Genomic DNA, 25001 nt, shown 5'->3' on the forward strand with positions numbered 1-25001 from the left:
GGCATTTCACTGAATTATTTTTATTTAGATTTTTTCTGAGTGGTTAGGACGTTGCCTTTGGATAACCTCTATACTGTGGATTATTTCCCTGATGGCTCAGACGGTAAAGCGTCTGCCCGCAGTGTGGGAGACCTGGATTCAATCCCTGGGTTGGGAAGATCCCCTGGAGAAGGAAATGGCAACCCACTCCAGTACTCTTGCCTGGAAAATCCCATGGAGGGAGGAGCCTGGTGGGCTACAGTCTTTGTTTTCTACAGCTGTGGCTCTATTTCCGTTTTGTAGACAAGTTCATTTGTACCCTTTTTTTAGATTCCATGTATAAGTGATATCATATGATATTTCTCTTTCTCTGTCTGACTTACTTCACTCAGTATGACAACCCCTAGGTTCTCCTACATTGCTGCAGTGACATTATTTCATTCTTTTTTATGGCTGAGGGTAACTTGCTTGTAAGGAGCAGAGTAGAAGGCATCTGACCCCCAGGTCACCAGAATCCCCCATGTACAAGTGTGCCCACATATATATACATCACAAGTAGGGTAATTGTCTACAGACAGAACTGCCTGAATGGATATGATGGGTTCCACAATGCTTTCCTTATTTAAACGCATCTCCCACATCAAACTGCCACAACAAGCCTTCCTGTCTTGTCTGAGATTTTACAATAAGAAATATTCTTTTGAAATGGAAAATAGGCAGCGCTTTTGTCTCAAGAATGCTGCTAAACAAATATAACCTGAGAAAGGATAGGCCTGGGGGGTCTGTACCACACAGGCGAGACGCTTGTCTCTCAGCACCAGCATTATGACACTATTAAGAATACTGGCTAAACCAGTGCTTATAACATCTGATTTCAATCATCGTAGTCAGTAGCAAAAAATGTGTTACACATGGCATATGCATACTGCAGCATGAATTGATTGTATGAAGCACATCCTATGATCAAAAAGGGTGATGCAAAACTAATCCTAAGTGAATAGCAGAATTCACTTGGAACATCTGGGTGCAAACTTTATGACTTCAGGTCAAATTCCCTCTCTTCTTGAGTATTCAGTGAATCCATTGGTCGAGACTTCAGATGAAATATACTATATTATAAATAATTCATACATGAGCATAATCACATTTTAGCTTTCTCACTAAATCTCTGCTTTCAAAGAGATTAACGATCTAGGCAGAAAGATTTTAACAGTGTCTATGTCTTAATGCATTCCCACACTTTTCATGGACCTGGCATATAAAAGGTTCTCAATAAATGTTGGTTGAGTCAATAAATGAATGCATGAGTGAACGAATTATGACTTGGGGAGAAATTATACTGAAGTGTTTATAAATTAACATTTATTCAATACTTTTTAAAATGTTCATTATCAATTTGTTGATTGATATATGAATGAACTTTGAATGAACTAATGTGACTAATGTGAATGAACAATGTGAGTTTTTAGAAAGAGACTGAAAAGTCAGTAAGTTTTCCTCTAATTTACACCGTATTTATTTTAAGAAACATTTAAAATTCATTTTAAACTGTTTTTAAGATTTGATTTAAAAAGAAGAGTAAGTCGGCTATGATAATGGAAGTCACCCTTGACTTTCAAAGTATAATTACTCAGTTTTTCAAATTACTGCTGTTATTATGTGAAACAAAGTAATTATAAAACAGTCATGTAGCTTCAGACCCTGAAGTGATGCAGTTGGTGTTCATCTCCAAGTCACACCAACCTAATAGATAAGGCCCGACTGCAGTCACTTACAACAGAGCCAGGAGATGCAATGTGACTCTTGAGTGACAAATATTACTGCACAAATCCCATACACTAAAGCCTCTTTTAAAAAGGAGCCTTTCAAAACACTCTCTGACATAAATCACAGCAAGATCCTCTATGACCCACCTCCCAGAATATTGGAAATAAAAGCAAAAATAAACAAATGGGACCTAATGAAACTTAAAAGCTTTTGCACAACAAAGGAAACTATAAGCAAGGTGAAAGACAGCCTTCAGAATGGGAGAAAATAATAGCAAATGAAGCAACAGAAAAAGGATTAATCTCAAAAACATACAAGCAACTCCTGCAGCTCAATTCCAGAAAAATAAATGACCCAATCAAAAAATGGGCCAAAGATCTAAACAGGCATTTCTCCAAAGAAGACATACAGATGGCTAACAAACACATGAGAAGATGTTTAACATCACTCATTATCAGAGAAATGCAAATCAAAACCACAATGAGGTACCATTACACGCCAGTCAGGATGGCTGCTATCCAAAAGTCTACAAGCAATAAATGCTGGAGAGGGTGTGGAGAAAAGGGAACCCTCTTACACTGTTGGTGGGAATGCAAACTAGTACAGCCGCTATGGAGAACAGTGTGGAGATTCCTTTAAAAACTGGAAATAGAACTGCCATATGACCCAGCAATCCCACTGCTGGGCATACACACCAGGAAACCAGATCTGAAAGAGACACGTGTACCCCAATGTTCATCGCAGCACTGTTTATAATAGCCAGGACATGGAAGCAACCTAGATGCCCGTCAGCAGACGAATGGATAAGGAAGCTGGGGTACATATACACCATGGAATATTACTCAGCCATTAAAAAGAATACATTTGAATCAGTTCTAATGAGATGGATGAAACTGGAGCCATTATACAGAGTGAAGTAAGCCAGAAAGATAAAGAACATTACAGTATACTAACACATATATATGGAACTTAGAAAGATGGTAATGATAACCCTATATGCAAGACAGAAAAAGAGACACAGATGTACAGAACAGACTTTTGGACTCTATGGGAGAAGGCGAGGGTGGGATGATCTGAGAGAACAGCATCAAAACATGTATATTATCAAGTGTGAAACAGATCACCAGTCCAGGTTGGATGCATGAGACAAGTGCTCAGGGCTGGTGCACTGGGAAGACCCAGAGGGATGGGATGGGGAGGGAGGTGGGAGGGGGGATCAGGATGGGGGACACATGTAAATCCATGGCTGATTCATGTCAATGTATGGCAAAAGCCACTACAATATTGTAAAGTAATTAGCCTCCAACTAATAAAAATAAATGGAAAAGAAAAAGAAAAAAAGGAAAAGGAGCCTTTGACTCTCTTTCATATCCTATTTGTTGTTTTTACATATAAACTTGATAAGCTTGATTATTTAGCTTCTGAATGCATGTTAAATATAAATTGCAATTACATAAAAGCTAAACACCAAGACATATTTTGCTTTTCATTGGTAACTGCAAGATTTATCAACTGATAGTCCAATCAATACCAGCAAGTAGACTCCCAAACTGGACCCCCAGGGACTTCCCTGGCAGTCCAGTGGTTAAGACTTTTTCTTCCAATGCAGGTTCAAACCCTGGTTAGGAGCTAAATTCCCATGTGCCTCAGGGCTAAAAAGCAAAAACATAAAACAGAAACAATATTGTAACAAATTCAATAAAGACTTTAAAATGCAACCCACCACCCACACACACAAACTTTAAAAAAAAAAACTATTAGATCCCCCAAATAAAGCAAATCTATCTTCTATCATTTGGTGTACAGAAAAGGAATCCTATGGACATCACTCAATAGACAAAAGATATTACAGCACAAGGACTGCCATTATGATGGCAACCATAAATATCAAGAAAAAATTTAATTCTTCTTAAGAATGCTTTATAGAATGTTTAAAAATTTAAGGTTTATATCTGAAATTTCAACATTTTAAAAAGTTAGGCAATTTAAAGGATGAGATTCAATTTATGTGGGAAACCGATATCTAAATAGAATATGTATTCTAAAATAGATCCAAACTGGGGAGAAATTGCTCAGTTTTCATTTAAGGACTGTAAATGAGTGGTTTACTTCCAAGATCTTTTAAAACAGTGAATTAATAAAAATACTACAAAGAAACATATGTTAATGCACTCTAGATTACGTCCTTGCCTATGTTCAGTTCCACATGACAATGTGTGGAAAAATCAATTTACTTAACTTTAAACTTTCGAGTTTCCTTTTAGATGATGTTAAAACTAGAAACAGTGTGGCAACTGAGCATCTACAAAAATGAGGCTGATAAAAAGTGAATTATATAATGCTTGACTTTGGAAAAGGAGGAAAAATACATCATAGCATAGAGTTACTTTAAAGCTTTAATGTTGGCCAAGGGGGATTAAATTGCCTTTGGGGTGTACAGATGCAGAAGATTCCATTGGTGTGATTTTCAAAGCAAAGACAGATGATATTAGGAAATAAAGCATGAGGGCTTCTGCTTTAATCTGTCCACATTAATGTTTTAATCTATGACTAATTGGAATTGCACATAAGTTCAGGAAGATTCTTACAGCCTGTCTGAAGCTAGGAGACATGTAAGGCTTTTAAAAATACATCTAGGAAGATTGCTTGACCACAAAAGCAAGAACGTGTGAAGAATTGTTCTAATGAAGCCTGTCAGTGTGTCTAATTTGAAATTAATATGGAATATGCACCAAAAAATAACACAATAATGTACTCTATCAAGAAATAGTGAAAATAAACTAAAATATACTACACGATCTCCAAAAACAAAACATCACTCCCATTTAAAATCTTTAAATAAAGGAAAAAGAAATACCACCCAAGAGAATTACTAAATCCAAAGATGATGTCATTTCTCTGCTTAAAATCCTGCAGTGGCTCTCAGAGCCTCCAGGATACTCTGAGCCTCTCAACATGAGAGGCCAATATGAGGCCAATATGAGCCTCTTAATATGAGGCCAGCTTGGTCTGGTCCTGGCCCTTGAAGCTTTATAGGTCTTGTGTTGGGTCTCGTTGCAATGCAAGCACTCCACTCAACTATGCCAGCCTATTTGTAGTTTCTGGAGAGCAGCCTGCTCTCTTATGCCAGATGCTTTTGTGCATGCTGTCCCCTCCTAAAGTTCTTCACCCCTCCCTTCATCTCAGCCAACACATCTCCCTAAGACTCAGTTTAAACATTGGATGCCTCTGAGAACTGTGATAGTAAAAACATGATTAACTGTTTAATGTAAGTAACAAAAAAGTTCTTAGTTTGGTGAAAGAAGAGATTAATTCCCAACCAGCTAAGATCTGGGAGAGATTTTATGGGGAGATTTATGTTAGATTCATTGGCCTATGAAGCTTTTAACATTTTAATTTTACTTAAAAAACAAAAGCTTTTATTCTGTATATCTCACGTCCTCCTTGGTCATTTTACTCCTACCTTGGGACCTTGAGAGTTAGCTTGGAAGTGCTAATAGGATAGAAAAATCACCAGTATGTCAACAATTAAAACATAAGATTGCTGTATGTAGGAAGGTTGTTCTCTTTGAGCAGATGGTCAGATGGGGCTCACTTATTAATGAGAGAAGAATAGGACACTGTCCAGCCACTCAGATCAGTGGGTAGACAATGGAGATACACAAACCCACCTGTTGGAACTCCAGCCACTCCCTCTGAATGCCCACCTTACCTTTTCTTTCTTTTGACACTAAAAAAAAAGCTACTGAAATCTCATCTTCCTCAAGAAGCCCTCCCAACTAATTGAAAATGTGTTGACAGCTTTATGGACATGAAAAAATAAAAGACTTGTTTTTTGGAGGCATCCAGACTTGTAAGTAAGATCTCTCCGGGTTAGTTACTTAACTTGCACCCAAGTTGTCTCTACTCTGGGATTCAAGCTTAACTGAGGAAGAGGTTATTTACAGGGAGGACCCAAGACCCTTGAAGGATGAATGTAAAAGGAATTGTGCCCACCTGTAAAAGTCTGGGTCAAGAGCAGTGGCATCGTCAATGGTGGTGGCCAGCGCCGGTGGTACCAATAGAGCCCTGGATACTTCTTAGTCTCAGGTGGAAAATATCTGGGTTGAGCCTCTGGGGCACAGTTGAGTGATCATTGATAGCATTTTCACTTATCACCCTGGCAAGCCAGGGCAGAAGAAGGGGTAAACAGTAGATACCACGCTATGGTCAAAAGAACTAGTTCCTGGTATGCAAATGAGTCATCCCAGCCAAGGCTGGAACTTCTAGAATGATTTGGGAAGAAAATCTGTTGGGGACCAAAGTTCCTCCGTATGACTAGGAGAAAAGTCATGAAAATAATATATCATGACTATTTTTAAAATCAGGCTGTTATGGATTGTAAGAGTGAAATATTATACCTGAAACAAGTAATATTTGAATAATTGGTATGTGGCTTCAGCTTAAGGGAAAAAAATACCAAAAACACAAAGCAGATTAAATCCAGGTTTATTTCAAGTGGTAGAAAAGTAATTTAAAAAGCATAAACCTACAAAAATAAAGAGAACAGGAGAGAAAATTATAATGGGAAGGATGTGTTAATAAATGTGTGAAGTGAATTAGCAGAGAAATGGCATGAACTAAGTCAAGAAGCAAGTCAATTCTTGTGTAAAATCCTAGAAAAGGTTTGTTTTTTGTTTTTTGGGGGGCTGCGCTGGGTCTTTGTTGCCGTGAGCCAGAGCTGCTCCCGGCTTTGGTGCAGGGGCTTTTCAAAGTGGTGCTTCTCTGGTTGCAGAGCTCAGGCTCCGACCGCGGCCGTAGTTGGTTGCAGCTCGCCCCTTGGTCGCCCCACAGCATGGGGCATCTTCCTGGGCGAGGGGGTGAACCTGCGTCCCCTGCATGGGCAGGTGCACCAGCGGGCAAGTCCCCGGAAGAGGGTTCTCTTAAAGGTCAAGGATTATTGAAAATAGGGAGATTCACTGAAAAGTTTAATAATGAGCTGTTCGGCGTCTTCTTAGCTCAGACAGTCAGACAACTGCAACATCACCATGCAAACCCCCGGCACAAGGAGTAACTGGTAGAAGACTGAAAAGCTGCAGTTTGCAAAGAGTGACTCTTGAGAGATGAGAGACTCAGGTACGAATGGTTGCTTCTGAGAAGTGGGAATCAGGAACAGAAAGGGCCATAGGGGCCTGAGGGCTTAGGTTTGGGGTTTTTGTTTTTTTCTTTATAAGGCTTGTAGTTGTTTATATGTGTGTGTGTGTGCGTGCATAAATGTATACAGGCACAAACATATATGTGTGTGTAACCATTTTGATTTAAAATAATATTTAAATGTAATTATAATTTAAAGTAAAATAAGAATAAAAAGTTTCAAATGCATGAGCACACATTTAGAACTACACACTACTGTATTAATTCGTAAAATCCTTCTCGTGTCATTGATTCCACAAGTGGTGCGGGGGATTTCTCTTTTTAACAGCGGCCTCCCGCCACGACGATGAACGGCCAGGGGCCGTAGTAAGCCTGCCTTGCAGGCGCGCAGGCTGTGTCTGCCCCAGCTCCCGGGCGCCTGCCGCGGCGGCGGGAGAGCTGCCGGCAGTCTCCGCGAGCGCCCGCGCTCTGCTTCCGCGGGGCAGCCAGGTTCGGGGACGCGCTCCCTCCTCCCTCGCAGCTGGTGCGCCTTCCTACCTGTGTTGCTCTTTCAGCTTCATCACCAACGTGTGCTCATTGCGTTCCCGCAGCTGACTCAGTCCCCTTCACAAGATGCATTGTAAACATACAAGCATGGGTTTTACCTTTGTAAGATTTCCCCATTCTTTCCTCTTCCATTTTTTTCAGTTCGTAATTGTACATTTGATAGGGCTTACACTAACATTTTTTCATTTCTGATTGTATGTGTAGTCAGACTTGATCTAAAAGACTGTTACACTTTTTACATTTTCTCAAACTTTGCAACTTATTAACCAATAACAATGAATGATTACAGCTTTGGTTGTTTTTAAAAGTTCATCAGTGACTTATTGGCTCTTGAGACGCTTGGAAGCATATCAACGAATGTTCTGTAGCAGTTGTTAGAAAGGCAGACAATTGCTTTTATGACTGCAATACTTTAGAAAGTAAATGAATAAGCCAAGTTATTGGTAGGTAAAATTAGGTCTTAGGTATTTCTCAGATTAATTCAGTCCTTGGTCTTTGCCCTGTTGAATGAATGTCTGAGTTTTGTCTCTCTTCTCTAATTGTTGACTTTGCTCCCTCTACTGGAATCTTGCTTAAACTGATTGGAAAAAGTTTATCTGAAATTGAATAGTTTCTCTTTAGAGTTGGTGTATCAGCCTCAGATTGAAGTGAAGACTAGGAAATTATTTCCAAAGCATAATTGAAAAGTGCCACGGTCACATGGAGAAATTTTTGTCTCTCATCTATCAAATGCAAGCCAGTGTTTAGGATTATTTTGGTTTAAAGAAAAGGAATGTTTAAATCAAACTCTTGGGTAATTTAATTCAGTTCAAACCTAGCAGCATTCTGGCTTTTTGGAGAATTACATTTCTGTTCTGTTTTTACTACTTTGTCATGAGTTTTAAATGCTTTAAAGCATTGCAAAAATGACAGGAGTTGATTAAGTATATAGTAGGCACTTCAAAGGATCTCAGAATACATTTTATAAACATTGCATTCGCATTCTCCATATAGCTGAGGTAAGAACAGTAAAGATTGTTTCATTTAATGGGAGAAAGCCTTCAATTTAGAGAGAAGGGGATGTGTCTATGCAGGCTCACATACTATTCAATAGCAAAATAATAGAATGTATGCCAAATTCAGACTTAAATTGAAGAAAGTAGGGAAAACCATTAGACTGTTAGGTATGACCTAAATCAAATCCCTTACAATTATACAGTGGAAGTGGGAAATAGACATAAGGGACTAGATCTGATAGACAGAGTGCCTGATGAACTATGGACGGAGGTTCATTACATTGTACAGAAGACAGGAATCAAGCCCATCCCCCAGAAAAACAAATGCAAAAAGCTGGAGATTTAGCAGCCCCCTGCCCCCATGGCATTCAAGAAAGAAGGACAGGAAAATAAGTGGAGGCTTGACCATCAACTATTCTTCAGTGAAAAGAATTGTGATGGGAGGTGGCCAGCCGGCCCAGTGGTTCTGCAGGGAGGGGAGTAGAAGGAGGAGGGGAAAAGAACAAGCAGAGACAGGAAAGGAGTGATTCGAGATTGGAAGGTTGAGAAGACTTATCTGAAGAGATGCTTCAAAATGAAGAGGAGCAGCCTTTGGAGGGGAGGGTGAGGTGCAGATGAGTGTCATGGGCCTGAACACATGGAAGAGACCCGTGTAAGGGGGGTACTTGGGGTCCGGGAGGAGCCGCCCCATGACACATAAAAGCTAAGCGGGTGAATGAGGTGAGTCAGGTTGAGCATGGACGGGGAGGCAGGGGCCAGGCCTCCCGGGGTCTTTCAGCCAGGCTAGGGGTTTGGATTTAACCTACGAGCAAACTGGAATGCACTGGGGAAACTTCAGGCTGTCCCAGGGAATTCTCTATTTCTGGTTTGAAAAGCTACATTTTGCCACTGTGTGGAGCGTCTATAGCAGGGCTGGGAGTAGAAGCAGGAAGAGGCACTTAGGAAGGAAGGATGGGGAGGATAGAGGCAGGCCAACGTGGCTAGGAGGGGTGATGTCAACTTCCCCTGTACAGGGCCTTGTGCCCGCACTTGACTTGCACTTTCTTTGGTCTTCATGACTCCTGCAAAGCCTGGGCATAGGAAATCACAGGACAAGTTTCCTCCAAACAGAAAGTTCACTGGAGATATGTCTTGTGTCAATCTAGAGGGCAAAACTTCAGGACATCTTGGGAGAATAAAAGGCACTCTGGTGTGACTGGAATATAGACTGTTTGAAGGATTTAGAGGGACTCTGCAACCCCATGGACCCACCAGCCTACGCTGTCCTGGAAGGCAAAAATACTGTAGTGGGTTGCCATTTCCTCCTCCAGGGGATCTTCCTAACTCAGGATTGAACACAAGTCTCCTGCATCTCTTGCATTGGCAGGCAGATTTTTTACCCCTCTGCCACCTGGGAAGCCCCTACACAGCATGCAAACCTAATCGAGTGGGTCAGGACTGAACCACAGAGACTGAAGCTGGGACAGCCAAGAGCAGAAGCTAGAACTTGGGTTCTAGTGCCCTGTGTAGGTGCTCAGGGCTGGCCCCACATGCTTTGAAGTCAGGAGGACCAGGTCCAGACCCCAGCTCTGCCACTTACTGCCAGTGTTAGCTTGGGAAAGCTAAAGATAAGAAAACACAATGGGAAAAGCTAGTTTGGGAAAAAGAAAACAAGGAGTCAATACGTTGAGTTTTAGGTGACTACCCAATCAACTACATGGAGAAGTTCAAATATAAACCTGTTAGAAACAAACATCTGTAGTGCAGGTACAAGTCCAAGACTAGAATTGTTCACAGAGAATAGAGAGAAGTAGAAGAGATAGTGTATTGCTAGATTCTTAAACTTTTCTGTTTTCCATCCCTAAAGGATGGAACATATGAAGCTCTTCACTAGGTTAAGGGGAAATTTTGGTTCCAAATTGGTTGAAAGCTTTCGGAATATCTAGAACTATTACATTAAATGAACAAAGATCAATGTGATTGATGATGATAATGATGATGTAATTTTACCCTTAAATCTGCTTTTCCATATCATTGCCAGCCTCATAGAGCCTGCTTCCCCCAGGTAATTTGATACTATGGACTTCAAAACCAAACCGAACCAACAAACAAAAACCAAGATTGTCCAAATAAAGAATATTTTCTTTCTGATTGGTACCTTTTCCTTTGAGGAAAAAAAAACAAGTATCTAAACATTCACTAGCTTTATGGGCTTCTGATTCTGATTGTTAAAAAGCTTTGATTTGCTGTTGGTAACTTTTTTCTTTGTTCATTTGTTTTTATTTTGTTCTGTGTTTGTTTAATTCTCTATTTGAAGGCATGTTCTGAGTTCATGAGGTTTTTAGGTAAGTGATCTACCCAAAAAACTGTATCTCTTCTCTTATTACTGACAGAGCTCTGAGGCTCCATCTTTTCAAAGCTTCTATTAAGAATTAATGCTTAAAAAAAAAAAAAGAATTAATGCTAATAAAGCAAAGGGACCAGTAGAACATAAGCTTACTGTCTCTAAACAGTAACTTTAAAGAGATTTTTTTCAAGATAATCCTAAATACCAATAAGCTAACATTTCTCAACTCTTAATACATCTGAACACGTAAGAGTTTTCATTTGTAAAACCATAAAGGGGATTCTATGTTTTAGTAATAATGATAGCAAATATGTGGTGCTTGTAACATGTCAGGTATTGTTCTAAGTATCTTACACATATTGGCTCAATGATTTCTCACAGAAATTCCATAAAGCAGATACTTTTATTAGGTCCATTTCACAGATTAGGTAACTGAGGCACAAAGATATTAGATAACTTGCTCAGGGTTACTCAGTTCAAAAACAGCAAAGCCAGGACTAAGGCAGAATAGCTCCAAAATAGATGCTCCTAAGTGTTACACCATCAACTATCTCAAAGAACAACTTTGAGGCCTCAGAAGAATAATACTATTAGAAGAGGAGCAAGGAAATTATTAGCTTTTTTCCTTAACATATCAGTGCATAGTTTCACTTGTTACAACAAGTAAGTTTTAATTTTAGTTTGAATGTCGTCCAAAAAGATATTTTTCTGCTACCTCATGAAAAACGAGTATCTTGATGGTCAGGAGTCACAGGAAAAGATACTCAACTCTCTTAAACATGAAGGAAATGATAACTAAAACCACAATGAAATACCATCATATATACATTTAGCCAAAATGACTAAGATTTAAAGCAAAATAATACCAATTTTGGTAATAACAAATGGAAACAATCGGATATGAAACAACTAGAATTCTCATACACTACTGGAGGAGTATGAATCAAGATAGCCAATTTAGGAAACAGTTTGGCAGGATTTATTAAAGCTGAACATACATATACACCAAGACCCAGATATTCCACTCTTAGATATATACTAAACAGATATGCACTTGCATATCTGTTCAACTAAAGGCATATTTAAGAAATTTTTATAGCAACATCATTCATAATAGCCACAAGCTGAAAAGAGCCCAAGTGTTTGTCAGTAGTTCAGCAGATAAATTGTAGTTTAACAATAAAATGAGACACTATATTGCACTGAGAAGGAATTAACTATTGCTACACGCAACACATGAATAAATTTCATAAGTGAGTAAAAGATGCTAGAAAAAAACACAAAAAGCTATGTTCTGTAATACTTAGTGAAAAGAAGCCAATCTGAAAAGGCTACATACCCGTGATTCTAACTATGACATTCTGGAAAATGCGAACCTTATGAAGACAGTAAGAAGATCTATAGTTGCTGGGGGATGGAGGGATGAATAGACAGAGCACACAGGATTTTTAGGGCAGTGAAAACACCCTGCATGATATTATAGTGGTGGCTTCATGTCCAAACCCATAGAATGTAAAGCACCGAGAGTGGGCCCTAATGTAAACCGCAGACTTTGGGTGATTATGGCGCATCATTAGGTCCATCAGTTGTAACAAATGTACCACTTCAGTGGGGGACGTTATGATGGGAGACACCACGCATCTGTTGGCAGAAGGGACAGATATAGGGAATCTCTATACTTTCAATTTTGCTGTGAGCCTAAAAATGTAAAGTCTTTAAAAAAATACTATGCACTCTGTGATTCCATTTGCAGAAACATAAAAATCAAGAAAACTAATATAAAGTGTTAGAAGTTAGCAGATTGGTTACTTTTGGGGGGAGCAGTGGGTGGAAGGAATCATGAGCCTCTAAGGTGGTGGCAGTGTATTAGTTCTCGCTGTGCTGGTTTACAAGGGTGTGTTCCCATTGTGAAAGTTCAGTAGGCTGGACAATTAGGATTTATTCCTTTCCTCATATATGTTATAATTCAGTAGAAAGTATTTTTCAAAGATACATTGTTCTAAAGTTAAAGACAATAATATGGAAAAGTATCTGGACATAACATTATTCATGCCATCATAAAATGCTACTCAAGTCTGTACCTTTCTCTTTGAAGTTCACAGGAGGGCTAATCTCTAGAAACCTATTTAAAAAGTGATCAATTTTAAAATGCCAAAATGGTTCCAGCCTGGATCCTTTGTTCACAAAGGTGTCTGGCAAAAAGTTAAATGTTATTGGATCTCCTAAAACAAATTTAATATGATTGTCATTAGAAGAAATAGGAATTGTGTGGTTCTGCTAAAGAAGAAAATACTTGTCTTCAAGTGTGGCGGAGATTAAAGAACCATGTGTTGTTGTTTTCTTCTTTGTTTAATAGTCACACTATAAGGAATGACCTCTGTGTTCACTGGTTCATGTATCAGGTCTCAAATAGAGACAGTGTGGCTGGATTTTACGATGGTGGACTAGGTACCTGCTATAGTCATGCATGCCACAATGAATCCATACAAATGATAAGAAAGATATTTTTCAGGAGAAAAGGAAAAGTTGAAGGAAGAAGAAGAGGGGAAGAGGAAGGAGGAGGAAAAGCATGGGGAGAGGGCGGGCAGAAGGAAAGAGGAGGGGAAGAGAGGCATCAGCATAAAGGTGCCTGAGCATGAGAGAAGGGGACCTTCAGTGGGTGAGCGTCTCTGAGGAATCCCTAGGACAGAAAACACAGAGGACCGACTGAAAAGGGAAACCACAACCCTAATTATGAGCAAAAATCATTGTGGAAGATGGGGCACAACACAAAGTGGGTTTTGTTTCCAAAAGTGTTTTATACCAGAAGGATTACATAGCTCACACTTAGGAGATCTGTATGCCTTTGATGAGAAACTTGATTTTAATAGATGGTGAAGATCATCTGCTCACTCATAGGACAGATGCAATACAAGAGGGTTCAATTCAACATTCATTGAGTGCTTTCTACATGGAAAGACTGGGCTAGACATTAGAAGGACTGTGATAAAAATAATGGCCGCTGATCATGAGGAATACAGCCTACTGCAGAAGGTCAACACGTAATCATAGCATTCCACTATGATGTCGTTAAATGTGTGAGGGTGATATAGGATGACAGAGAGCAGATCACTTACACTAATCTCAGAGCTGAGGTAGATCTGGAGGAGATGACATCTACTCAACCTGAGTCTTGAAGGATAAATTATAATCAATATGCCCAAGTAACAAAGGGTAGATGTGCTACAAAACTGGATACCATTTGGAAGGTGAGAGGGAAATTGAAAAGTTTTAAGAAGGGTGGCTAATTCTGCATTCTTGGAGAGCTCACTCTAGTTATCATTTGGAGGTTGGGTCTTAAGGAATAAGAAATAGGAGTCTTCTAGAAGTAGGCTCCTGGAGTTAGGAGGCAGTTTCAGATGACTGGCTCTGAGATACTAAGGGCAGAGTTGGAAGAGAGAAAAAGGAATAGGCAGAGAGGATTAAGAAAATAGCAAGGCTTGAATAGTGTCTAATATTTGGACTATTTGACAGGAATATGGTGGTGCTATTAGCTAGAAACTGGCCCCACAGTGGGGAAAATGAGTTTGGAATAGAAAATAGTTATTTCCATTTTAGACATGGTGCATTCCATTGCTAAATGGAATATCCACAAGGAAATTAGATATATGATTCTGAAGGAAAGCAATGAAGAGGAAGAATATGGCTTTGGAGGGTTATGGGCATCTAAGTAATACTTAAACTCATGAGAGTAAGTTCAGTTCAGTTCAGTTCAGTTGCTCAATCATGTCTGACTCTTTGAGACCCCATGAATCGCAGCACACCAGGCCTCCCTGTCCATCACCAACTCCTGGAATCTACCCAAACCCATGTCCATCGAGTTGGTGATGCTACCCAGCCATCTCATCCTCTGTTGTCCCCTTCTCATCCCACCTTCAATCTTTCCCGGTATCAGGGTCTTTTCCAGTGAATCAGTTCTACGCATAAGGTGGCCAAAGTATTGGAGTTTCAGCTTCAGCATCAGTCCTTCCAATGAATATTCAGGAACGATGAGAGTAAATACCAGTCAGCAAGAAGAAAGGGTAGGGATTGCAGAACACTAGGCCCAGGGTAGAGTTCCAGGGAACCCTGCCACTTAAGGGGTAAATAGCAGACAATGCCACAAAGAGTCTATGAAGCAGGAAGCTGGGAGAGCATGGGCAGAATCCTGAGAGAATGATGCCTCGGAAGCTGTAGAGTATAGAGCTTCCAGAAAGAGAGTGCCCATTAGATTTGACAGCATGGAGGGCACTGTTTCTTTGGGAGCAGTTTCACTGGAGTGCAAGGATGGAAGCCTGTGTGTGGTGAGCGGAAAAGGGAATAGGAGGCAGAGGCTACAATTAGTGACAAGAAACAGCCCTAAAGGAATGAGCAAGATTGGGTAGCAGGTAGAGGAAGACAGGAGAGCCAAAGATCTGGGTTTCCTTGTTTGTTTTAGTCATAGAAAGGACTTGACTATGTTTATGCATTGGAAGGGAAGAGAAAGAAGCTGAAAATGCAGGAAATAGAAGGAACTGTTCTGAAATAATGTGCTGTAGCGTCCTGAGGGTGGAGGGTGGCATCCATGAGTGAGAGAAAAGTGTGGGTATCATAAGCAGGGGACAAAAGAGAACCAAAAAAATTGGCCGATTTCATGTTGGGTCTAAAGAATCCCAGTTATTTCCACGAAGTCAGAGGGACAGTGCCCGTGATGGGAGTGGTTGTTGATCAGGAGGTTTGAGGCCAGCAGGGAAGGTTGGCAGCAGTCCCCACAGGAGTAAATTGAGCCATAGCAAATAGCAGGACTATGCAGCGGTGTTGAGAGCCCACAAAGACCGTGAATTTATAGTAACTAATCTGCACATTTGTGAGTTTTCCTTTTCTAGTAGCTCTCAGTGCACTGAGATAGTAGCAGAGAGGATGAATTATGGTGTTCTCCCAGAGCTGGGGTTTTGCCAGTAGTGTGAAACAAAAGACAGTGGAGAGTGATGGTGAGATAGTGATCCAGGAGATCGAAGTGTGATCTTAGGCTAAGACACGGCTTTGATCTTGGAAGTATCAAAGGACTAGAGGTTGAAATAGAGAACAACGAAGCTCGAAAGAGAAGAGGTTATGTCTGAAACACAGGCATCTATTAAGACAAGAGTAGTTATTTGGAAATAGGGTAATGCATTTGAAAGAAAAAAGAATCACATGTGCAAAGACAAAAGCAAAGAGGAACAGAGAGAATTTCAGTGTAACTGGAACACATGTTACATAAAGTAGCATGAAATCAAGGTAGAAACGCGCTTTAGGCCTAAGAAAGTTGGGACACTGGCTCCTCTAAGCAGCCTGGAGTCAGTCCAAGTTCTCAGACAGGGCTGTCTAAGCTGGCTATGGTTGTGCAGGTCATGCCCAGCACAGGGACTGCCCAACGGGGGTTGAACTCCAAGCCAAGCTCTGTTTGCAAGCCACTCAGCCCACTCTGTGGCTACTTCAGAAGGAGGAAAATGATCTTTTCTTTAATTTACCACCCTCCCCTCCTGGAGGGGACACACTTCTCCAAATCATCCCAGGGGGTGCCTTTCTCACTGGTTAGCAGCGGCTGAATGGAGTGACATGATCGGATGGACTTTTCAGGGTGACCTCTCTGGCCCTGGCGTGGGTGACCTCTCTGGCCCTGTTGTAGATGACCTAGAAGAAGGAGACACAGTACACAGGAGAACATAACAGTTATCACCAGATCAGGGACCTGACCAAAGATAGAGCAGAGAGAGAAGTGAGGCTAGATCCAGAAGCAAGCTTTGTAGCAGAATTAACCTTGAGTACCTTAGATATCTTACCTCAGATATGCAGATGATACCATTTTAATGGCAGAGAGTGAAGAGGAACTAAAGAGCCCCTTGATGAAGGTGAAAGAGGAGAGTGAAAAAACTGGCTTAAAACACAACATTCAGAAAACCAAGATCATGGCATCTTGTCCCAACACTTCATGGCAAATAGAAGAAAAAGGGGAAACAGTGACATATTTTCTTTTCTTGGGCTCCAAAATCACTGTGGACGGTGACTGCAGTCATGAAATTAAAAGACATTTGCTCCTTGGAAGAAAAAATGTGATAAACCTAGACAGCGTGTTAAAGAGCAGAGACATCATTTTACCAAGAAAGGTCCATATAGCCAAAGCTGTGGTTTTTCCAGTAGTCATGTACGGATGTGAGAGTTGGACCTTAAAGAAGACTGAGTGCTGAAGAATTGATGCTTTTGAACTGTGGTGTTGGTGAAGACTCTTGAGAGTCCCTTAGACTGTGAGGAGATCAAACCAGTCCATCCTAAAGGAAATCAACCCTGAATATTCATTGGAAGGACTGAAGCTGAAGCTCCAATACTTTGGTCACCTGATGCAAACAGCAAACTCACTGGAAAAGACCCTGATGCTGGGTGAGGGCAAGCGAAGGGGATGCTAGAGGATAAGATGGCTGAATGGCATTACTGACTCAGTGGAAATGAGTTTGAGCAAACTCAGGGAGAGAGTGAAGGACAGGGAAGCCTGGCATGCTGCAGTTCATGGGGTTGCAGAGAGTTGGACACAACCTGGCTACTGAACAACAAACTTAGAGACAGCAGAAAAGGGGAAAGACTCGAATTTATTCTCCACTGTGTTCCCAGACCTGACCACAGTGATTGCTCAATTTTGTTTGCATGTTTAAGTCACTCAGTCGTGTCTGACTCTTTGCAACCCCATGGATTGCAGCCCACCAGGTTCCTCTGTCCATGGAATTTTCAAGGCAAGAATACTGGAGTGGATTGCCATTTCCTACTCCAGGGGGTCTTCTTGATCCAGGGATCAAATCTGTCTCTTGCATCTCCTTAATCAGCAGGCAAATTCTTTACCACCATGTTACCTGAGAAGCCCCAATGCTCAATTAATATTTTGTCAAATGAAGAAAAAATAATAAAGTTGCAAGCAGCAAGGACATTTTCAAGAGAAAGATAGTATCTGCTTAGGTGGAACTCTCTACCCAGAGGAAACTGTACCTTCAGTAAGCCTACTAAATTTTGAGTAAGTTGTAGAACTGAGAGTACCCATCTAGAAATTTAGAAAGAGTTACTCGTAAGCAATGTTCACAGCCTTGACTGAATATTCAAATAACCTGAGAAGCTTTTTAAAATCCCAATGCCCATACTGGACCAGCTGACTCAGAAACTCAGGGGATAGGATCCAGGCATCCATATTTTTTAAAGCTCCTGTGATGATTCCAATATATAGTCAGCTACTCTCATGGAACTCTGCAAATCCTGTTCTAGATTTCTAGATATGGTCATTAACACAGCATAGACAAGACCTGGGTCAGAGACAGGGCAGAATAGTTTAACATATTTGACTGTCTTGTGGCAATGACTCCTCCATTTCTGATGAAATCTTTTTACCTAGTGATCAGTTCTTCAAAATTCACTCCAACATCTTGGCAAAAGATGAAAAAAAGTAAAGAAATGAATTACATTGCTTCACTGATTTTAGGAAACTAAACTGTGGGCCAAATGTGCTATAAAACAGGGGCTTTTTTTTTTTTTTTTGCTGTGTCTTTTATTTATTTTTTTTTTCTTTTTTTTTTTTTTTTTAATTAGTTGGAGGCTAATTACTTCACAACATTTCAGTGGGTTTTGTCATACATTGATATGAATCAGCCATAGATTTACACGTATTCCCCATCCCGATCCCCCCTCCCACCTCCCTCTCCACCCGATTCCTCTGGGTCTTCCTAGTGCACCAGGCCCGAGCACTTGTCTCATGCATCCCACCTGGGCTGGTGATCTGTTTCACCACAGATAGTATACATGCTGTTCTTTTGAAATATCCCACCCTCACATTCTCCCACAGAGTTCAAAAGTCTGTTTTGTATTTCTGTGTCTCTTTTTCTGTTTTGCATATAGGGTTATCGTTACCATCTTTCTAAATTCCATATATATGTGTTAGTATGCTGTAATGTTCTTTATCTTTCTGGCTTACTTCACTCTGTATAAGGGGCTCCAGTTTCATCCATCTCATTAGGACTGGTTCAAATGAATTCTTTTTAACGGCTGAGTAATATTCCATGGTGTATATGTACCACAGCTTCCTTATCCATTCATCTGCTGATGGGCATCTAGGTTGCTTCCATGTCCTGGCTATTATAAACAGTGCTGCGATGAACATTGGGGTGCACGTGTCTCTTTCAGATCTGGTTTCCTCAGTGTGTATGCCCAGGAGTGGGATTGCTGGGTCATATGGCAGTTCTATTTCCAGTTTTTTAAGAAATCTCCACACTGTTTTCCATAGCGGCTGTACTAGTTTGCATTCCCACCAACAGGGTAAGAGGGTTCCCTTTTCTCCACACCCTCTCCAGCATTTATTGCTTGTAGACTTTTGGATAGCAGCCATCCTGACTGGCGTGTAATGGTACCTCATTGTGGTTTTGATTTGCATTTCTCTAATAATGAGTGATGTTGAGCATCTTTTCATGTGTTTGTTAGCCATCTGTACGTCTTCTTTGGAGAAATGTCTGTTTAGTTCTTTGGCCCATTTTTTGATTGGGTCATTTATTTTTCTGGAATTGAGCTGCAGGAGTTGCTTGTATGTTTTTGAGATTAATCCTTTGTCAAAACAGGGGCTTTTTAAATGATAGTTTAAAAGGGGACAGATATAAACACAGATAAAGGGCACAGATAAACTTTTAAGAACTCTTCATTCTTCTATGGTTGTATGTATTTCATGTGAGTCAGAAAAACTAGATACTATAGAAAAATAAAAGGAAGAGTTTGAAAATAATTTAAGAGTAAGAGAGAGGATATTTCTGTATAGAGTGGAAAGTTTGTAGGAAGAAAGGAAAAGCAAAAATCCTAGGGCAAGTATCGATCTAATCTTCAACCCAGGGGCTTTCCCACTAAGTTCTGCAATGTGACTTGGAGAACTGTCACCTCTGTGGATGTCATTTTCTTCCCTTACAAACAGGTGTCCACGCCCTGGTGAGTGCCAACCCTCTCTAGCAGCCAAACATTCTCATTCTATTATGTTTTACTATAACTTGAACAGGCTAAAAGTCATTTAAGCCGTGCCCTTCTTGACATGAAGGAAAGCACAGCATTACTCACCAAAAGGACAGGTCTAAGACCCTAACCCAGAACAGGGTTATTTTTTTACCAACCCGCAACAGATAAGGATTTGAGAGTAAAGGTTTAGAAATGCTCACAGTAATTGAATAATCTCTGTCAAGTCGCATAACAAAACATTGAGGCTTGTATTTTGTGTGTCTTTGTGTTTCTATTTGACTTCTCTGGTAATTAATTTTACAATATTTTCTAAAGATAAAAATCCACAGTAAACTAGAACTTTTTTAAGTTGGTCTTTTACCATGGATAGCTTGGAAGCACTCAGTTAGACCAGTATTACATTTGAACATCAAGGCAGAAGTTGCACACAGAAAAGGTGAATGCTGACAAGCTCATTTTTACCCTACCTGCTTTGAATGTATATTTTAAAGACCTATTTCATTTTACTCTGAATCATTATTTTTTCTACTATAGGTTTATCTGCATTGTTAGCGGCTCTTTAAAAGAAAACAACCTGTGTTATAAAACACATGGTAAAGAGTTGTTTTAGCAATAGAGTGGTTGCTCAGTACGCTCAGAGGATTGGTCCTAGGAGCCCCTGCAGATACCAAAATCTGTGGATGCTCGAGTCTCTTAAAGGGTTTGGTCCACTGAAAACCGTTGGCCCTCCGAATTTGCCCCTGCGAGACCCACAGATATGGAGGGCCAACTGTTATGAGCTCCTTTTCTGAACCACAATGTCAGGTAACAGGTAGAAGTGATTAGCTCCTGTTGGGAGAGGGGGTACTCGCCTTCCCAAGAAGCAAATTCAGTCACTTTCCCTCCTGACTGGAAACAGCTATCCTTGGGTATGAAACCATTAATGTAGGGACGTGAGTGCGTGCTCACTAGGGTCTGTCTCTTTTATGACTCCATGGACCTCAGCCCGCCGGGCTCCTCTTGTCTGTGGAATTTTCCAGGCAAGAAAACTGGAGTGGGTTTCCATTTCCTCTTCCAGGGGATCTTCCTGACTGAAGGATCGAACCCGCGTCTCAGGCGTTGGCAGGGGTATTCTTTACCACTGAGACACCTGGGGAGCAGTGTAGGGGCACCCTGGTTTAAATACGAGGAAGCCTACTCAGGGAGGTTCATTTCCTCAAGACTGTGCAGCTAGCGCGCAGGGAAGGCAGGATGCAACCCGAGAACCTGTCCTCTAACTAAGCCTGCTCTCTGCCGCTCCGCCATGAAAACTGCCCCGGGAGGAACCCTGAGCATGAACACTGATACAAACTTCACTTTCAGGCGCCTGAAATAGGGCAATACATAGTAAAATAATATGGAGTGCTGACGAATCTCCTTAACGTGCAAATGTCCTTGTTCTAGTTAGAGCTTCCTGCACATAGACAGGCTCGACGTTTGTCCCTAACCGATCTGCACATCACACAAGGAAATACGAAAGGAGAGCAATTGCACTGCCATCCACACCAGCTTCTGGAGACTGGTTGGAGCTAAGTTACTAATAAACATGCTCGGAAAGCAAATCACCCAATCCTTTTAGGAAATAAGTGGGATGTCAGCTGAAAGTAAGTGAATATCCCTGAGAACTAGCAAGTCTTTGCAGAGATTATAGAGTCATTGTAAGGGATTCAGAAACTGTATTGGTTAGGTTAATACATGCCTGTTCAGTGAACTCAACAACCTCGCTACTTCAGAGAAATATCTGCACTGGGAACTAAAATTGCTAATCAGTTATTTGCCTCTCTTATCTAAACAATGTCAGGAAAAATATTCAGATTCTGAGTATAGGGGCAACATAAATTTTTAGTCTATATTTTTAGCATTGTTCAGTTTTGCTTGAGAATATAGCGTCTTACTTAGCTACTGCATCATTATTAGCATATTAAAATTAATAATTCTGGGGGTTTTGCCATATTCTGAAACATTTAGCAAAATATTTTACATTCCCCGTATATACTCATGATTTTTTAAAGGCACAGAGTGAATGATCCTTTAATTCTTGGCATCCCTGATTAAAAGTTAATATTTGATAAAGGCATCAAGCTATCAATAATGAAACCTGCTGGTTAGGTGCAATGGGTGTGGTGTCTTCAGTAACAAAAATAATTCAGATTTTTTTAAAAGCTCCTGGGTGAAATTGGCATAGGTGGTCAAAAGATACAAATTTCCAGTTATGAGAGAAATAAGTCCTGGGGATAGAATGTACAGCATAGAGGCTGCAGCTATAATACTTGTATAACAAATATTTGAAAGTTGCTAAGGGAATACATCTGAAAAATTCTCACCACAAGAAAAAAATTTTTGTAACTGTAGTGATAAATGTCCACTAACTTACTGTGGTAATCATTTCACAATATATGCATATATCATGATGTTGTATACTAAAATGAATACAATGTTATATGTCAATGAAACAATTTTTTAAATAATAAAAAGAAGCTCTTTATTTTTATCTCAAGATAAACTTTATGTCTGGAGACCTGCTCCGAGACGATAACGGTGTTAGTTCTGAATCAGGTTTGAATAAGTCATTTTTTTAAAATTCAATTGATATTTTTTTTAACTGGAGGATAATCACTCCACCATACTGTGTGGTCCTGGGCACTCATCAGTATGACCCGTAGGTATATGTCCGCTCCATCCTGAACGCCCCACCTCTCTCCCCACCTCTCCCCAGGCTGTCAGAGCACCGGCTTTGGGTGCCCTGCATCCTCCATCAAACTCCCACTGGCTACCGATTTTATGTGTGGTACTGTATATGTTTCAGTGAGCCTCTCTCAAATCCTCCTACCCTCACCTTCTCCCACTGAGTCCAAAAGTCTGTTCTTTAGAGCAAGTCATTGTTTAAGTCCACCTTCCGCTGACTGTTTTGTAGTCTTAGCTGGTCTTGAGTAGACTCTGTCTAGCAGTTGATCTTTTGGCCTCTGAGATGCAGATGGCATATGCCAGCGATGCTGTGGGATTCTGTGAAAGACAGTAAAGAAATAGCAAAGTAAAAATGGAATAAAATCTAATTACACGGAGTTTCACTTAAAACAAAAATTGATTGAGTTCCGCCCAAAGTGGCTTCTTGCTTCCTGTGCCAGGAACTACTGTGCAGACCCAGCAGGAAGTGTGCTGCAGAGCAGGATCGCATTACACCCTTGTTTTATGGTTCATTTCACTTATTTAATGCAATCTGAGAACCTGCAAAAGGAACACGTTCGAAGGAGGGGATAGGCTTTTTGTCTTGTTTTGTTTTGTTTTAAGCTTCTTTGAATCAAAGCATTTGTTTTTAAAAGGTGCTTATAGTCCCAGAGAAACAGGACTTTCAAAGTTGCATGGTGAAGACATTTTTCTTTGTCACAAAATTTAAAGCAGGACCCGACATTGAGTTACATCTAGGGTTGAGTTATGTCTGCTCCCTCTTCTGTGCTCCTCGGGTCATTTTAAATGTAAAGAATTACAACCATGCCCACGAATGGTCTAAATCGTGTTGAATTCTGTATAAGCTCCTCCCAGGGTCTCTGATTTGAAGGTCCATGATGGTGAGGGGATGTGGGAGGAAGGAATCTATTTAAGATGCAAAAGAGCAATTCATTTGTCAAGCAGAAGAACGAGTTCCTTTGGCTGTCTTGCTTGAAAATGTGTGAATTGAACAGCTGGATTTCCCTGTGGTGGCGAACGCTGCTCCTCACGTGCTGCCTCTTTTCCCCTCAGGGACCTCAGTATGAACAACATCAGTCAGCTGCCCCTGAGTCCTCTCCACAGTCTTCGCTTCCTGGAGGAGCTGTAAGTATCACCAGAATTGTGGTGCGTCCAGTCAACGCTGGACATGTTTGTCCATATTTGTCTCTCATATTTTCTCTGGGAACCAGATAAAACAAAGCAAGCAAGCTGTCAGCACCACCGATTTTGGCCCATGAGGAAACACTTAGTTGGGAGGGGAAAAGAAAGAATCGCTTAGGATTCTGGAAATCAACTTATAAAGGAGTTTACCATAAGGCTACAGCTTTCTAAGGTGACACTGAGCCAGACAAATTAAAATTCTAAAACAAAGGCTGTTTAAAAGAGCTGGATGGCTCTTTGGAAATAGTTAAGCAGCAGGATATTAAAAGTTTGAATACTGGTTCATGTTTATTAAAATAGCAAGTGAAGCTATAATCAAAACCAAAACCTGCCTCTTGGTTCAGCTTATGACAGGGAGAATTGAGTCCTCATCTCATAGCACCAAAACTTCTTGTTCTAATCACTTTTAATTACTGTTTTTCTACTTTTAAATTTAGCTTCCCTGAAGGCTTGAACAGAAAAACATGAAATTCACAGAGGACTTAAAAGTGGTCTTTCCCAAACTCATTGTAAAAAAATAATAAAATTCTTTTTTTTTTAAACAAAAAAAAAAGGAGAGAGCTAAAATTAGCTAATGATACACAGAGGAATCTTGATTAAGTCTGGTAATCACTTTCCAGAAGATGAAAAAGAACTCTATAAACCAAAATCTGCATTTAAAAATTCTTTTGATCCTGTTACCCTTTTGAGGGGCAGGAACTAGGGGGGATGTACCATTGTAGTCTTCATGAAGAAAGTTTGGCACCATCAGCTAAATAAATCCTCTGACTGTTGATTAAAGGAATTGTTTAGGCAGTGGCCTCTTTTGAAAATACTTCCTTTATAATTCCTAGTCAGGGTCCAATTTGAGGAGTAATTTAAATTGTTGATGCACCACACCATCCACCTTGGGAGGTTGAAGAACCATCCATCACAACTAGATTACAGTACATCAATCATATTTTTCCAAGAGGATAGTATTCTCGGATTTCTCCCCTTTAGAGCTGGATCTGTATGTATTTTTGATGGCATTACCTTTTTCACAAATGCTATTGTTTTACTACTGAAATCAACTGAATGTGCCCTGATTGTTATCGAGGGGTATGGTGGGGAAGCTTAGATTATTAGATTATACAGCAAGTTTTTATTATTCAGAAAATGGATTTTCACTTTGGGTTGTCCAGACTCTTCTTTTTCCGCTTCTATTTTCTCTCTGGCCATTTCTGTTACTAAAAAATTAACCCTCATCAGGACTGGGACCATACCTGTCCTACTTTTTGTTTGCTGGTATGTAACGAATAATCAATACATTTTTGATGAATGAATGAACTAATGAGAAAGCAAAACGTGTAAAAGGAGCTTCTTGTTCACCACCTTAGAAAAAAGTA

At 40.3% G+C, this 25001-nt stretch overlaps 1 protein-coding gene across 1 annotated transcript in view; it reads left to right on the top strand.

Annotated features, from left to right (window-relative positions):
- Window positions 1-25001, top strand: part of LGR5 (leucine rich repeat containing G protein-coupled receptor 5) — a 127399-nt gene that overhangs the window by 33726 nt on the left and 68672 nt on the right. The window contains exon 2 of the mRNA XM_043879392.1: window positions 23506-23577. Coding sequence (XP_043735327.1) covers window positions 23506-23577 — 72 coding nt within the window. The remainder of the gene's footprint in view (window positions 1-23505; window positions 23578-25001) is intronic.

This window comes from Cervus elaphus, chromosome 3 (genome assembly GCF_910594005.1).
Source record: "Cervus elaphus chromosome 3, mCerEla1.1, whole genome shotgun sequence".
Lineage (NCBI taxonomy): Eukaryota > Metazoa > Chordata > Mammalia > Artiodactyla > Cervidae > Cervus > Cervus elaphus.